At 40.8% G+C, this 12575-nt stretch overlaps 1 protein-coding gene across 2 annotated transcripts in view; it reads right to left on the bottom strand.

Moving 5' to 3' along the window:
• Positions 1-11086, bottom strand: part of dyrk4 (dual-specificity tyrosine-(Y)-phosphorylation regulated kinase 4) — a 48601-nt gene extending 37515 nt beyond the window's left edge. For both annotated transcript variants that reach the window (XM_063000105.1, XM_063000106.1), the window contains exon 1: positions 10889-11086. In XM_063000105.1, the coding sequence (XP_062856175.1) occupies positions 10889-10942 (54 nt within the window). In that variant the 5' untranslated portion in view covers positions 10943-11086. The remainder of the gene's footprint in view (positions 1-10888) is intronic.
• Between the last annotated feature and the right edge of the window lie 1489 nt (positions 11087-12575).

Genomic DNA, 12575 nt, shown 5'->3' with positions numbered 1-12575 from the left:
CCCGATTGTAGCATCTGTTATTTATAGCTTTGTGGAACCTTCTCATGTACTTTGCTTCTGCTCTCAGCACCAGAAATCAGTTTCTGACTCGATGAGATGCGAGCGGATGAAAGTGCACTGGAAGCTCAATAACATGCAGCGAGGACACCACAAGAAACCCATCACGAGCCGGAGACAGACTCGCAGGGGCTCTCAGCCCTTTTTTTTCCCTCTTCCTGCTCCAGGGGTGTCCGGAAGGGCGGTTCAGCTCCTTTAAGAACCGACGGGAGCAGCCATTTCCAGGTCCTCCTGGTTCCCCCTCCCTAGTACGGTCGCCTGGAGACGGATCCAACGGGTGCTGTCATATTTCCTTGCTCTTTGCTGCTCCCATTCCCACCAGGACACTGGTGAACATCTGTGAGGTGCGGAGTTGAAATCCTATCCCCTGGCGAGCACACGTAGGCTTTGGGCTGTGCCACAGCACTTAGACAGCTCCATAGCAGGGAAAGTTACTGCTGCCCTTCATAATGCAATCTCAGCCATTTCCTAGTGGTATCATATTCGCCTCAGTGGAGTCTTGAAGAGAATTAGAGGGCCAATTTGTGAAGAGTTGTGTGTGCACCACTTAAACTGGACTTAATGGGTAGATTGGGAAGGTACCCGGGCCAACCTATCAAAGGCCATCATTACGAGTCTGTCATATCTAAAACATGATTAATAATTGATTATAAACTATATTTAATTATATTCTCTATGAATTACTTGAATTAAAATAGGTACAGTTTGTGGCACTGTCAACTAACAGCTAGAAGGGTATAGGTTCGATTCCCTGGCTGTGGTCCTTCCTTTCTGTGTGTAGTTTGCATGTTACCAGTGTCATTGTGAATGTTCTGAGGGTGTTCTGGTTTCTTCCCACAAGTCCAAAGACATCCAGTCAGTCTAACTGGAGTTACTTAAAAGTGTGTGTGTGTGTGTATGTGTGTGTGTGTGTGTGTGTGTGTGTGTGTGTGTGTCTCCCCTGTGATAAATTGGGGTGTTTCCTGCCTTTAGCTCAGAATCAGATCCACTGCATTGGACAACACATACACATAATGCCTATGATCTTAATTTAAAAAGATCTTTGGCTTTATTTGACCTAGTCTCAGTTTACTGATCAATTAACTCAATTAATATTAATAATAATTAATAATATTAATAATACATTTTATTTATGGGCACCTTTTAAAACACTCAAGGACACCTTTCAATACTTATAGTTTAAACATCAATTAATTATGTATGTATGTTACACAGATTAAGGTTAGGTGAGTTTAAAGAAGTACGTTTAAAGGCGTGTTTTGAAGCTAGGGAAAGAATCAATAGTGTGAATGTCCAGAAGGAGAAAGTTCCAGAGATGTGGGGCAGAGTAGCTAAAAGCTCTAACCCCCATAATTGGAAGGCAGAAGAAGATCTGCCTTTTTGGCTCTGTGCAAACTAACGTTATGAAGGTCCTGGGTTCGATCCCCAGGTGATGCTGTCCGGGTCCTTTCTGTGTGGAGTTTGCATGTTCTCCCCGTGTAAGCGTGGGTTTCCTCCGGGAGCTCCGGTTTCCTCCCACAGTCCAAAGACATGCAAGTGAGGTGAATTGGAGGTACTAAATTGTCCATGACTGTGTACGATATAAACTTGTGTTCTGATTAATCTTGTGTAATGAGTAACTACTGTTCCTGTCATGAATGTAAAGGTTTTAAGTTAGCGTGGTGGTTATGTTTTTGGATATACCAGGGATGTGTTTTTGGATATGCCAAGGATGTGTTTTTGGATCTGCCAGGGGATCTGCCAGGGATGTGTTTTTGGATATGCCAAGGATGTGTTTTTGGATCTGCCAGGGGATCTGCCAGGGATGTGTTTTTGGATCTGCCAGGGGAAATGCCAGGGATGTGTTTTTGGATCTGCCAGGGATGTGTTTTTGGATATGCCATGGGATATGCCAGGGATGTGTTTTTGGATATGCCATGGGATATGCCAGGGATGTGTTTTTTGGATCTGCCAGGGATGTGTTATTGAATCTGCCAGGGATGTGTTTTTGGATATGCCAGGGATGTGTTATTGAATCTGCCAGGGATGTGTTTTTGGATCTGCCAGGGGATCTGCCAGGGATGTGTTTTTGGATATGCCAGGGGATATCCCAGGGATGTGTTTTTGGATCTGCCAGGGGATATCCCAGGGATGTGTTTTTGGATCTGCCAGGGATGTGTTTTTGGATATGCCAGGGATATCCCAGGGATGTGTTTTTGGATCTGCCAGGGGATATCCCAGGGATGTGTTTTTGGATCTGCCAGGGATGTGTTTTTGGATATGCCAGGGATATCCCAGGGATGTGTTTTTGGATCTGCCAGGGGATATCCCAGGGATGTGTTTTTGGATCTGCCAGGGATGTGTTTTTGGATATGCCAGGGATATCCCAGGGATGTGTTTTTGGATATGCCAGGGATATCCCAGGGATGTGTTTTTGGATCTGCCAGGGGATATCCCAGGGATGTGTTTTTGGATCTGCCAGGGATGTGTTTTTGGATATGCCAGGGGATATCCCAGGGATGTGTTTTTGGATCTGCCAGGAATGTGTTTTTGGATCTGCCAGGGATGTGTTATTGGATCTGCCAGGGATGTGTTTTTGGATCTGCCAGGGGATCTGCCAGGGATGTGTTTTTGGATATGCCAGGGGATATGCCAGGGATGTGTTTTTGGATATGCCAGGGTTTCGGACTGGGCAGTGGTACATGACTAGTAATTATACGGTTGCCAGTTCAAGCCCTACCACCGCAAAGTTGCCCCTAAGCAAGACCTTTAACCCTCAGTTGCTCAAATTGTCACAACTGTAAGTCTCTTTGGGAAAAATCATCTGCTATAGGCTACTAATGTAAATGATTTTGCACTTATTAACTAGCAAACCAAACTTAGCCACCGTTAAAACCGCTGAAGCATTCTTTTAAAAGAAATATGATAAATACAAAACAAACAAATGCATTTCAAAATGCAGCTACCAATAAATGAGCCAATCTACTATTTCAAATCTCAGCCCCTTACAGGAAACATTAACTGCAGCATAGACAGGCCAAAATTCCTCTCAGTGTGCCTGCTGAGGTTGACTAATCTAATGCTAACACTCATGCTAGTGCTAAGTGGAATGCTTCTCGAAGCAGGTGTTTCCTCTTCTGAGTAAGCTGCATGGGCTAATGGATCATGGCTTGACTGGACTGCATCTGTACTGACCGGACAAGTTTGCACCAAACAGTTGATGGTAAGGTGATCATGTTATGGCTGAGTGTTAGAGCTCTGAGTTCCTGTGGCTATGAGGATTAGTCATGGGATACAGGTACGACAAGAGGAGCTGAAAGCTTAGCCAAATCGTTTAATATATGAGCTTTGCAGCTTGCTCTGTTATTACATTACAGAGAATCATTTGATTTTAGCTGAGAGAAGAAAATCTAACAGAATATTGATGCAATGTAAAAATCCAGCTGTTTTCTTATTGGCAAACTGTCAACAGAGCATTGTAAACCTGTACAATTCCTTTATTTATGTATTTATTTTGGTTACATTCATGACAGAAACGGTAATTATTCATTACACAAGATTCATCAGTTCATGAGTTTTAATGTCAAACACAGTCATGGACAATTTAGTATCTCCAGTTCACCTCACTTGCACGTCTTTAGACTGTGGGAGGAAACCGGAGCTCCCAGAGGAAACCCACGCTGACACGGGGGGAACATGCAAACTCCACACAGAAAAGACCCGGACCGCCCCACCTGGGAATCAAACCCAGGACCTTTTCGCTGTGAGGCGACAGTGCTACCCACTGAGCTACCATGCCGCTCATACAATTCCTTTAAGGTATAAATAAAAGTGCATTGGCTGTGACATGATGGCACATTTCCAATAAGCAGATGTGGACACACCTTTGAATTATTAAGAATTTATGGTCACACTTATTGCAGTTATATTCTATAGGTGTAAAAAATCAATGATATAGGACAGTGGTGTCCAAACTTTTTTCTAGGAGGGCCAGATTTGATCATGTGAAAGGGCCAACAGTCCCTGATGACATTATTTCAAACAATAAAATATGCATATAATACGCTGTTATTTAATCATTTTATTTTCACACAGCGAACAACAACCAACTGTAAGCATTCAGGTGCCAAACATGGTTTGGGTTTAAACTATAACAATGCATGGCTACTTTTGGAGTATTTCCTGGCATACATAACCATAAGCAAAATGTCAAGGATTGTTCAGTATAAACGTCTTTTATTCTCTTTTGTCTTAAGTTATCTGGCTAACTCAGAAATTATGCTTTTCAAAATATGTTAATCTAATATTATGCATCAATAAAGCATCAAAACACAGATATGATTATTTCATAGATCTATTAAGAAACCTATAAATACCTGAAACAGTCAAGTTACCAGACAATATATTTACTTTGTAAATCAAGTTATTCACTGTAGCTATAAAAAAGTTCAATTGTGTTCATTAATACGTCCATGTAAACACTTAGTCCATATAAATATCAGATACAAATGTGTTTTTAAAAAACTACAAACATCACAAATATAAAGCATGTTTACAACCATGTGATTAAATAACCTGAATAAACTGTATAAATGAAACATCACGCAGCAAACGAGTTTCACTTCTTTCTCAAACAGTACCAGAGGGAAGGAGGAGGAGATACGTGGTTTTAATTGACAGGTCTAGCAGCCAATGCAGAGACTTGTTAAAGAGCTTGCATTATTTTTCATCTTTTCATTAGTCATTTTGATATTCGCTGCTATGGACAGACAGCGATTTATACCCACGATCAACACATGTAAAAAAGTGAAAACCACTAAAAGTGGAGATATGTGTTTTCCATCGGAAAGTGACAATAATTGATTTTTTTTCTGTTTGACTAAGCTGGCGGGCCACAAGTCATTCAATTTAAGACAAAAGATGTGACCCATATAAAATCCGACCACGGCCAATCTGGACTTTGGACATGCCTGATATAGGACATATGCGTCCAACTTTGAGGGAATATAGTGTATACTTCATCCACATAGGTTTGAGCCTACCCCAGCTGCCAATTCTTGGTAGAACATGACATCAACAATAATTTATAGTCAGCTGTAAATTAAATTTAACTTCCGGCATGGTGGCTCGGTGGGTAGCACTTTCACCTCACAGAAAGAAGGTCCTGGGTTCGATCCCCAGGTGGGGCAGTCCGGGTCCTTTCTGTGTGGAGTTTGGATGTTTTCCTCGTGTCTGTGTGGGTTTACTCCGGGAGCTCCGGTTTCCTCCCACAGTACAGGGCTGGTGGTGTGTGAATGTGAATGTGAATTGTATAAAAGAAACAGCACATTTTGGCAAGAGCATTGCATTTGAAATAGTCATGGTGAAAAGTGATATTTGTTTCCCAAAAGGACCGAGCTATAAACAACATAGCTGAGAGTTAGCATTAGAGTTAGCAACAGGATTAACATTTATAGCTGTTTTTGATTTATTACTTTAATCAGGAATTTAACCACGTTGTAGTTTTTAATCATTTGATTTTTATATACCAGATTATCAGATTCATGTTTGCTCACACACTATGGCTGAATTTTTTCTTTTTATTTGTGTCGATTCTTATTAGAATGACAAGCCCACCCATTTTTTCTGTCCTCTATGAACAATTTGTTTAAAAACAAAGAAGAAAAAAGAGTACGGGTACCTACATGCTAATAATAGTATGTAGTGTGTATTGGTAATAACACAAACAAGTGGTGGACACAATAATAGAAACAGATAAAACCTGGGTTTAAGGGTTTGACTTGACTCGATTACTCTGCAATTACAATCACAGCCTTACAGGTGAGTCTTATTGTTTATTTATTTACTTATTGTTTTCTATTTATTTATGCTTTTACTCCCCTTGTTCTCCCGATTTAGTGTAGCCAATTAATCTTTCGCTTCTGAGGATCTCTAGATGCATTTGAGGCTAGTATATTTGCCTGCTCCACGCCCCCTCCGACACATGCACAGTCTTTCAACCTCTTCTTTTTCACCTGTGCCTCGGTGGATTCAGACATGAGGCTCATCCACTTCTGCAGAGGTCTGCTAACCAGGGTCCTTGCACAGCATTTGAAGACAGCGTTTGAAGACCCTGGTTCAGAGCTGAGATCTGAATCAGGGTATTTAGAATCTCAGCGCTGGTGTGCTAGCGAATATTCCGCTCAATATTATTTATTTATTATATTAAATTATTGTTAATAATCTCTTACAATATATTTACAAATGGACTTTTGACTAAGAGGGCACAAGTTCCCTCACACATTCTTCAATCTTGTGAAAAGTCTTCATGAGTGAAGGCTGTTTCAGCTCTACATTTAACGGTCCATAACAAATCATTAGGAATTGTATGCAGGATTAAAGCAGGTAAAATGTGGCATTAAAACTTTGGTATTAAAAAACAGGGTGATGGTAGTTACTCGTAGCTCATGTGTTGGATGCAGCAGATATGATCAGGCATGAGAACCTGAGCGACTTTGATAAGAGCCAAATCATTATGTATCTCCAAAACAGCAAAGAGCAGCCATGGTGGGTACCCAGTTTTAAATGTTGGTTTTTGGGTGGCCAAAATTCATGAATGCCAGAAGACGTGAGTAGTATGGTGACGGGTACGGGCCAACAGATGGACTGTTTAGAATCCAACCACAGATCATTTCAATACTGATGATGAGGTAAATGTGTCACAACACACAAAGCATCAAACCCTTCTGCGTATGTGTTTGACGTGCCCATGCTAACTCCTGTTTGCTGACAAAAGTATCTCCAATGGGCAGGTATCAAAACTGGACAGTGGAGTAACAATGAGTCCTGTTTTCTCCAAGACCATGTACATTGTTTACCTACAGATGAAGATGCACTGTAGGACAATTCACTTCGCAATGTACAATACCAATTGAAGGACCTGCTGGTAACGTCCTGATACTGGATACCACAGGGGTCCTTCAGATGTCTTCTGGAGTCATGTCTCAGCAAGAGAGATGGGGACCCGAGTCGCTTGTAAGTCACACACACAGTGACTTCAGACTCGACTCGGACTTGTTTCAAATGACTCGGACTCCTGACTTGCAAAAAATGACTTTTAGACAACAAAAGTCAGCTACGTGTGACAATTATATATATATATATATATATATATATATATATATATATATATATATATATATATATATATATATATATATATATATATATATTAGGGCTGTCGAAGTTAACGCGATAATAACGCATTAACGCAATCTCAATTTAACGCAATTAAAAAAATTAGTGCCGTTAACGCAAATTCTAGTTCATGTTGAGACTTGACTGGTAGAACAAACGTTTTAATGTCGGACTTGCCACCGTTGTTTATTTGCGGTTTGTTAAAATAATATAACTAAGCGTTGTAGTGATGCACTTGCATAATAAAGAAATAAATACACGCTATATTCACAAGTTGTCGGGAGGAAAACATTTTATTACTTCTGTTATTGTACCGGTTAGCGCACAGCTGAGTCAAGCACGCGAGTCCATGAACTATGGAAGCCCCAAAGGGTCAAAACACACTCACTTCGTGTAGAAACGTCCATACTACAGTATCTATATGTATGTATTTGCATATGTGTACTTGAGTATGTGTGTATGTATTTGCATATGTGAATATGTATGTATATGGGTATTTACATGTGTGAATATGTATGTATATGGGTATATATGTGCATGTACTGTATATATGTGGCTATATTGGCCTAATTGTGCAATATTGTCACGTCACTTTACTATTTAATAATCTGATAGTTTAATTACTATTCAATTTTTACACTAGCAATATACCTTATGCATCATTACAGTTATTCATTTTATGTAAATAACAAGAAAGACTCGGTTCTATTTTTTTTCTGTTTGCTTTTGTTTTGTTGTATTATGCTACTGGGGCTTTAATTTCCTTCAGGATCAATAAAGTATCCATCCATCCATCCATCCATCCATCCATCTATCTATTCTAACCATTGTCACAATACAACCACAGAAAAGTCTGTTACAAAAACTCCCTTACAGTTTTCTCTTGTCCCAGCAGTTTTTAACATAAGTACATTTAGCATAAAATGTGTTCACCATTTTAATTGTAACATTTCACTTAAAAATCCTTCTTTTCTATAACATTTACACATATTTTTAAAAATGCGATTAATCGCGATTAACTACATGAAATTCTGAGATTAATCGCGATTAAAAATTTTAATCGTTTGACAGCCCTAATATATATATATACAGTGTATCACAAAAGTGAGTACACCCCTCACATTTCTGCAGATATTTAAGTATATCTTTTCATGGGACAACACTGACAAAATGACACTTTGACACAATGAAAAGTAGTCTGTGTGCAGCTTATATAACAGTGTAAATTTATTCTTCCCTCAAAATAACTCAATATACAGCCATTAATGTCTAAACCACCGGCAACAAAAGTGAGTACACCCCTAAGAGACTACACCCCTAAATGTCCAAATTGAGCACTGCTTGTCATTTTCCCTCCAAAATGTCATGTGATTTGTTAGTGTTACTAGGTCTCAGGTGTGCATAGGGAGCAGGTGTGTTCAATTTAGTAGTACAGCTCTCACACTCTCTCATACTGGTCACTGAAAGTTCCAACATGGCACCTCATGGCAAAGAACTCTCTGAGGATCCTAAAAGACGAATTGTTGCGCTACATGAAGATGGCCAAGGCTACAAGAAGATTGCCAACACCCTGAAACTGGGCTGCAGCACAGTGGCCAAGATCATCCAGCGTTTTAAAAGAGCAGGGTCCACTCAGAACAGACCTCGCGTTGGTCGTCCAAAGAAGCTGAGTGCATGTGCTCAGCGTCACATCCAACTGCTGTCTTTGAAAGATAGGCGCAGGAGTGCTGTCAGCATTGCTGCAGAGATTGAAAAGGTGGGGGGTCAGCCTGTCAGTGCTCAGACCATACGCCGCACACTACATCAAATTGGTCTGCATGGCTGTCACCTCAGAAGGAAGCCTCTTCTGAAGTCTCTACACAAGAAAGCCTGCAAACAGTTTGCTGAAGACATGTCAACAAAGGACATGGATTACTGGAACCATGTCCTATGGTCTGATGAGACCAAGATTAATTTGTTTGGTTCAGATGGTCTCAAGCATGTGTGGCGGCAATCAGGTGAGGAGTACAAAGATAAGTGTGTCATGCCTACAGTCAAGCATGGTGGTGGGAATGCCATGGTCTGGGGCTGCATGAGTGCAGCAGGTGTTGGGGAGTTACATTTCATTGAGGGACACATGAACTCCAATATGTACTGTGAAATACTGAAGCAGAGCATGATCCCCTCCCTCCGGAAACTGGGTCGCAGGGCAGTGTTCCAGCATGATAATGACCCCAAACACACCTCTAAGACGACCACTGCTTTATTGAAGAGGCTGAGGGTAAAGGTGATGGACTGGCCAAGCATGTCTCCAGACCTAAACCCAATAGAACATCTTTGGGGCATCCTCAAGCGGAAGGTGGAGGAGCGCAAAGTCTCGAATATCCGCCAGCTCCGTGATGTCGTCATGGAGGAGTGGAAAAGCATTCCAGTGGCAACCTGTGAAGCTCTGGTAAACTCCATGCCCAGGAGAGTTAAGGCAGTTCTGGGAAATAATGATGGCCACACAAAATATTGACACTTCAGGAACTTTCACTAAGGGGTGTACTCACTTTTGTTGCCGGTGGTTTAGACATTAATGGCTGTATATTGAGTTATTTTGAGGGAAGAATAAATTTACACTGTTATATAAGCTGCACACAGACTACTTTTCATTGTGTCAAAGTGTCATTTTGTCAGTGTTGTCCCATGAAAAGATATACTTAAATATCTGCAGAAATGTGAGGGGTGTACTCACTTTTGTGATACACTGTATATATATATATACTGTATGTGTGTGTGTGTGTGTGTGTGTGTGTGTGTGATCCAACATCATTCTGATCGTGTCATTTTTTTGCTCTCTAATAACGCTCCAGCCGATTTAACCCGCAACGCACGCAATGGGTAAATGTTCCAGCCAGCTTCCGGCATAGTGATGAAGCATCGCTCCCTACTCCCTCTTTTGGATTGGAATCTTACTTAAAATGATGGAATACCCTACGTAGCGCACTTCACTGGAACAGCTGGTGTGAATGAAACGCTCCTACAGATTTGGCGCTAATGGTTGGAAGAACCGCTTTCTGAACCAATCAGACCTTCTGATTGTAATTTTTAGTAAGAAATGCTGTTATTTGTATTTATTCGGTTTGCGTCACACAGATGATTGTCAATAAAACGCTTGATTGGCTTTCTAATGAGTTTGTGTTTTATTTCACAACCGAAAAGTTTGGAGGTTTTTAATTATAAGCTCGTTTACAAAATAACGGATTCTATTCCTAATGGGACACATGGTTATAAATGTAATGGCATCTGGAAGCACATAAGCTAAGGTAAGCGGTGGTTATGGATTTTTTTGCTGTGTTTTGGATTGTAGCCGCTGTGCCCTGAAGGGGGAGTAAACCCAGTCTCGAAGGTCCTCTATCTAAGTTTAGTGTAAAAATTTTGAGAGAACCAAACAGAAGCTGTCTTATTTTGCACACAAGAACCAGTTCATTTAAAAAGACACTTGTGAAAAAAAGGTAGAGTTAAGAGTAAAAGAGGAAGAGGACGGCCAGCAACAAGATGCATGAATACAATTAGAGGAATAATTAACAAGCCATTAAGAAGCCTAAGACCCAAACAGAGGACAGTATGTACTGAAGAAACACAATCCTTATGGTCGTCAGGAGTCAGAATTGACGGCACTAATTCCACTTAATGCTAAAAAACAAACATTTACCTCTTCTCTGCTCTTCTTTCCTTTCTTTTCTTCCGAATCCACCCATGGGCCCATGTCCACTGTGCTTATGGTGTCCACCAGCAGTAATGAGATCAGCTGAGATCCAGTGCACTGCAGCTACAAACGAGAAGCAGGCAGCGAGAGACGGGTGTGAGTGTTACACCTCCTCACCACTGATCCAACTAGCTGACACTGACGTTTGGCCTAGATGAAGGAAGCAACCTGAGGCCCGACCAGTGAGTGATAAAAGCAGGTGCACCCGGGCGGTCGAGTACTGGGTGGCAGGAGGGTGTGTATTATTGGCTGATGGTTAAACTTAAACTGTTATATATGCTACATGGCCACATGTTTGTGGACGCCTGATCATGAGCTTGCTGGACAATCTAGTTAAAAATCCTGGAAATTAGGCACTTGGGTGGCGCAGTGGTAAACACTCTAGTACACCAGAGCTGACATCTCAAACTCATGCATTCAAATTTCAGCTCTTTTACTGGCACCTAAATAGATGATGATTGGCTCGTCTGAGGGTGGGGGTGCTGGAGGGGATTCCCCATAACTGCTGCAATTACGACCTATGCTGGAGCCTTTACATAGATGGGGGATAATGGAAATCAGTGCATGATTCTTGTGCAAGTGAAAAGGAGCAGTCAGCTAATGCACACATGTTGGAGGGGGCATGTATTAGTCACGTCTCTCCTGGGTCAGGAGTGGAGGTCAGCAGCAGTAGAGGAAGTGAAATGCGATCCAGTAATTGGATTAGACTCAACCAGGAGGACAATTGGGGAAAATTGAATTTTAAAATCTTGGAAATGAATATGGAATCATGGCAGTAGTAGCTTCAACTCTTCTGGGAAGGCTTTCGACAGTCTGTAGGAATTGATGCACATTCCGTCAGTAAAGCAGTTGTAAAGTCAGGTAGTTACAGTAAGTTGGATGAAAAGGTCTGGTTTGCAATCAACACTCTTAAAGGTGTAAAATGGGCTTACGGGGCACTGGAGTACCTCCACACTTAACATTTTAAAGTATGTATTAATGAGTCTTGCTATGTGTACAGGGTTAGGGTCATCAGAAAGTTTAAGTTTAAGATTTAAGAAAGACAACCATAAATCCTTACATTCTTAAATTGTTGACCACAGTATGTTGAAGCATATTTATTTTATGTAACTGATTTCATGTACCTGTAAGTAATAGGTGCTGGTATGGTTTATTATGGGGGAGTAAATTAAAAAATTGAAATCTTGCAGAAATAAATGTGTTTTCTTTATTAATAGTCAGCGGCCGCTGTCCATGGTGCTAGAATTGTTTTCCCAATTAATCAACCTACAGACGACCGACAAATTAAAAGAAAGACCAACACAACACAATTTCAGTGTTACATTATGGAGTCAATCCACTATGAGCTGCCAAAACAGCTTTAAGAACAGCTTTTGGATTCTGAAACTGGTTTCTATAACTCTCCCGGAATAACTGGACATTATTCCTCTATACTGTGTAACATCCTGGTCCAAAACCTCACTGAGATTTTCAGTTTGATTAAGATCTGGTGATTGCAAATTCCAAACCATGACTTACATTGTTTAATTCTAATCCAACCATTTAGTGCCCCCCTCATACCATTTGAATCACTGCATTATTCCAGAAGAATCCACTTCCATAGAAATCATGGCAGTATAATACCAAGTGGGTA

The sequence above is a fragment of the Trichomycterus rosablanca genome, chromosome 8 (assembly GCF_030014385.1).
Source record: "Trichomycterus rosablanca isolate fTriRos1 chromosome 8, fTriRos1.hap1, whole genome shotgun sequence".
In the NCBI taxonomy this organism is placed as follows: domain Eukaryota; kingdom Metazoa; phylum Chordata; class Actinopteri; order Siluriformes; family Trichomycteridae; genus Trichomycterus; species Trichomycterus rosablanca.
The sequence above is the reverse complement of the archived record's forward strand: the minus strand, read 5'-3'. Positions and strand labels throughout refer to the sequence as shown.